General features: G+C 40.5%; 1 protein-coding gene across 15 annotated transcripts in view; it reads right to left on the reverse strand.

Annotated features, from left to right (window-relative positions):
- EXOC6 (exocyst complex component 6) overlaps positions 1–4,818 on the reverse strand; it is a 219,542-nt gene that overhangs the window by 164,293 nt on the left and 50,431 nt on the right. For 14 of the 15 annotated variants that reach the window (XR_001816353.2, XM_037727728.1, XM_037727727.1 and 11 more), the window contains one exon: positions 166–337. Coding sequence is in view for 14 of the 15 variants with exons in the window: in XM_037727728.1 (XP_037583656.1) it covers positions 166–337 (172 nt within the window). In the remaining variant the exon portion in view is untranslated. Of the gene's footprint in view, positions 1–165; positions 357–4,818 lie in introns of all 15 variants that reach the window. The other variant, XM_037727729.1, reaches the window with a different exon arrangement.

Consider the following 4,818-nt stretch of genomic DNA (forward strand, 5'->3'; position numbering starts at 1 on the left):
CTAATTTTTTGTATTTTTAGTAGAGACGGGGTTTCACCGTGTTGACCAGGATGGTCTCAATCTCTTGACCTCGTGATCCACCCGCCTCGGCCTCCCACAGTGCTGGGATTACAGGCGTGAGCCACCGCGCCCGGCCAAGATAAACAATTTTAACATATTTCTTACCTTCAGTTTTTCTGCATCAGTCCTTACTTTAAGGAGTTCTGTAATAGCATCTACAAAACCCTGATGATGAAAATTACACATCTTTTCAATTTCCTTGTCATGATTACGGATACAAGCATCTAACTTTTCCATAAACTTCTTGTGTGCATTTGGTTGGTCATCATACACAGACCTGAATGTATATAAGAAAGCTAAAATTAGCCAAAATGTATTCTTTAGTAAGCCTGATCTTCGCAAGAGCTGATATCAAAATTAAATCCCTGAACAAATAAGCTGGTAATAATACTACCTTTAGTAGAAATAATTTGCATGCAAGTTTTTAATTTCTTTTTGAACATGATGATATTAAAAGAGCCACACAAGCCCTCTTATAGCACTAGGTATCTGGAAATAAAGGTATGAGGCTCACGAGATGTGGGCCTAATTCAAGGCTTTAACATAGTGACATTCAAAAAAAAGAATCATTGAGTGAATGAATGATTAATGAATGAATGAACAAACTCACGATTTTTATAGAATTTACTATGTAAAGTAAATACTCATGTTCTAAATGCTTTACATATTAACTCTTTAATCCTCCCAACAAGCCTATAAAGTAGGTATTGTTATTACCCTTGCTTTACAGAAGAGTTACAGATTACTGAACAGCCATAAATTCCACAACCAGCAAGTGATAGTTGGGGTATGACTCCTGACAGTCTGGCTCCAGAGTTCATATTCTCAGGCAGGAGCCCATATGGCACTACCACAATGTTCTCTCGACATGTCATATTCATTCCAACTGTCTCTCAACTCATGCTGTCTCCACAGAGAGGGCACCCCTCTATTTAACATGCAATAAAGGACTAGCCTTGCCCCTGATTCCTGCGAGGAAAGCCTTTGGCATGCCCTGCCTGATAAGTGTCTTCTTCATTTACTTAAGAGCCTTTGATTGCCAAATAGCAGATGCTAACAGTGTGACTGATGGTGAGGCCTGAGGCCACATAGTTTTAGCTGTGGAGGGATAGGAGGTCAGGAATGTGGGCAGTCAGCCAAGTCTATGTGGGTAGTCAATTATGGCTATGTGACCAAACCCCAATAAAAATCCTGGATACCAAGGCTTGGATGAGCTTCCCTGACTGACAGTACTCCACGAGTGTTACCACACATCACTGCTGGTAATAGTAAGTGCTGTCCCCACAATTCCACTGAGAAAAAACAACTGAAGGCTCACTCACAGAACTCTCCTACTCCCCATCCTATGTGCCTTTTCTGTTATTGATTTTAATCTGTGTAGTTTTTTTAAATGTTTTTGTTGTTATTCTTTTGCTGTAATGAACAGCAACTATGAGGATAAAAGCTTTGCTGAATTTTGTGTGCTTCTGGCAATTTTTTTAATTTTGAGAGTGGTCTTGGGAACCTTACAAACCTCACCCCCTCATCTGCTGCCCATTGTTTGAGGTTCATTTCAAGTCTCATTTCTTCCAACAGGCCTTTGCCAATCATTCCCATGCCAAGTAATCTTTTCATCTGCAGGACAGGTAAACTTACAACCCCTTACTATTATTCTGACATGTAATCATATATTACTTTGTATTGTAATTTACATGTTTTGTGTTTAAAATATATTTTGTTTCCCCAAATAGACCATAAACTTCTGGAGGGCAGCCTCTGTCTTATGTTTTTAATGAGTACCCTCACTAATACAAGAGATAACAATATAGGATGCCAATTATTAAGAATTTATGCTCTTGGCAGCCAGGGTGCGGTGGCTCACACCTGTAATCCCAGCATTTTGGGAGCTTATGGGGGTGGATCACTTGAGGTCAGGAGTTTGAGACCAGCCTGGCCAACATGGTGAAACTCCATCTCTACTAAAAACACAAAAATTAGCCAGGCCTGGTGGTATGCATCTGCAATCCCAGCTACTTGAGAGGCTGAGGCAGAAAAATCACTTGAATCAGGAGGCAGAGGTTGCAATGAGCAGAGATCATGCCACTGCACTCCAGCCTGGGCAACAGAGTGAGACTTCATCTAAAAAAAGGAAAAAAGAATTTAGGCTCTTGGCATCTATGCTTACATTGTAATGTAGGTCATATATAAGTTCTAATTTTTTTTTTTATTTTTAAAAAAGAATTTAGGTTCTGTAAGAGCTGAGTTAGCACTGGGCTCTGATCTTGGACATATTCTCTTTTTTTCTCTTTCTCCATGTCATCCTGACCTGTAGCTTTAAATTCCATAAACATACTGACATCTGCCAAATTTTTCTCTGCCCTGACCTCTCCTCAAACTCATATATCTCTCCAATTAGATGTCTGATAAGCATCTCAAACACGTCCAAAAATGAATTCTTGATCTCCTTCCACAAAACCTTCCCTTCCCATAGTCTTCCTCATCTCAGTAAATTCCACTTTTCTAGTTGCTCAGGCAAAAAACCTTGGACTCATCCCTGGCTATTCTCCTTCTCCAGCAATCCTAACTACAGCTCACTACCTCCCCACTGATATCACCCTGGACTAAGCCAACCAGCATGTCCTGCCTAGATGACTATCAATTCCTTCCTAACTGGTCTCCCTGATTCCATTCTTGTTCTCTTTCAGTCTGTTCTCAACACAGTGGCCAGGCTAATGGTACTGATCCCAGTAAAACCTAAGGCAGATCTCAGGTCTCTCTTCTGCTCAAAACCCAATTTCTTTAACAACAGGCCATAAGACCCTACATAATTTTGCCTCTTGTTACTTTACTGACCTCAATTCCTATTACTTACCCTCCACTTTACTCATTCCATGCCAGCAACACTAGTCTCCTCACGGCTTCGTTAACACACAGGCATATTCCTGTCTACACCATCTGGATAGATTAGATAGATAGGCAGACAGACAGATATATACACACACACACACACCATCCCCTTCCCTGCTTTACTTTATTTTTATTTTTATTTTATTTGAGACAGTCTTACTCTGTCGCCCAGGCTAGAGTGCAGTGGTACAATCTCGGATCACTGCAATCTCCTCCTCCCAGGTTCAAGTGATTCACTGCCTCAGCCTCCTGAGTAGCTGGGATTACAGGCATCCACCACCACACCCAGCTAATTTTTATATTTTTAGTAGAGACAGGGGTTTCACCATCTTGGCCAGGCTGGTCTTGAACTCCTGACCTTGTGATCCCAAAGTGCTGGGATTACAGGCATAAGCCACCACACCCAGCTTCTGCTTTATTTTTTAATCTTCTAAAATAAAAGAGTTATCACTATATCATTCTTTCCACTGTAGAATATACTCTCCGTTTCACAGTTTTAAGTATTTTCTGTCTTCCCCTATTTAGTTGCATAAGGACACAAGTTTGTGTCTGTTTTGTTTCCTGTTGTATCCCCAGCCCTAGAATAGCATCTATCATATAGCAGAAGCTCAATAAATAATTCATTATTAAATGGATGAATTAATAGATGAATGGATGGAATTAGAAAAGGCGCTTACTAGTAATTCAACCTCAGGTAAGCCACCTGACTTCTGTAAGTATCAGTTTTCACAACCATAAAATAGGGACAAAAATAGCACATAAAGCAATGAACAAGAGGAATTTGAAGTTAAACACACAGCACCATTTACATTAGCATCCTCCAAAATGCAATACTTAGATATAAATCTAAAAAATGCACAAGATCAGGCCAGGCATGGTGACTCACACCTGTAATCCCAGCACTTTGGAATGCTGAGGCAGATGGACTGCTTCAGGTTAGGAGTTCAAGACCAGCCTGGCCAACCTGGTGAAACTCCATCTCTACTAAAATACAAAAATTAGCCAGATAAGGTGGCAGGTGCCTGCAATCCCAGCTACTAAGGAGGTGGAGGCGGGAGAATATTTTGAACCCAGGAGGCAGAGGCTGCAGTGAACTGAGATCATGCCACTGCACTCCAGCCTGGGCGACAGAGTAAGACTCTATCTCAAAAAAAAAAAACAAAAAAAACCACAAGATCTATACAAGGAAAACTACAAAACTCTATTAAAAAAAAATCAGGGAACTAAATAAATGAAGAACTATGCCATGTTTATGAAGAGGAAGTCAGTATCATTAAGATGTTAGTTCTTCCAAACTTGATTTGTAGATTCAAGGCAATCCCAATCAAAATCCCAGCAAATTATTTTGCAGACACTGATAAACTGATCCTTGGGTTTATGTAGAAAGGCAACAGACCCCAAATAGCTAACACAATATTGAAAAAGAACAAAATTCAGGCAGCCATGGTGGCACATGCCTGTAGTCCCAGGTACTCAGGAGGCTGAGGCGGGAAAATTGCTTGAGCCCAGGAGTTTGAGACTGCAATGAGCCATGATCATGCCACTGCACTCCAACCTGGTGACAGAGCGCAACCCCAACTCTGAGAAAGAAAAAGAACTGAATAGAATACTGACAACACGACCCAAGATTTACTACAAAGTTACAGTCATCAAGATTGCATGGTATTGGCAAAACAACAGACAAACAGATCAATGGAACAGAATAGACAGCCCAGAAATAGACCCACATAAACATAGTCAACTGAATTTTGACAAACAAGCAAAGACAATACAATAGAGAAAAGACAGTCTTCAACAAATGGCGCTAAAACAACTGGAGATCCACATGCAAAGTAATGAATCTAGACTAGACCTTGAATGATAATGATGTGT

This window comes from Cebus imitator, unplaced genomic scaffold (assembly GCF_001604975.1).
Source record: "Cebus imitator isolate Cc_AM_T3 unplaced genomic scaffold, Cebus_imitator-1.0 Scaffold238, whole genome shotgun sequence".
Classification (NCBI taxonomy): domain Eukaryota; kingdom Metazoa; phylum Chordata; class Mammalia; order Primates; family Cebidae; genus Cebus; species Cebus imitator.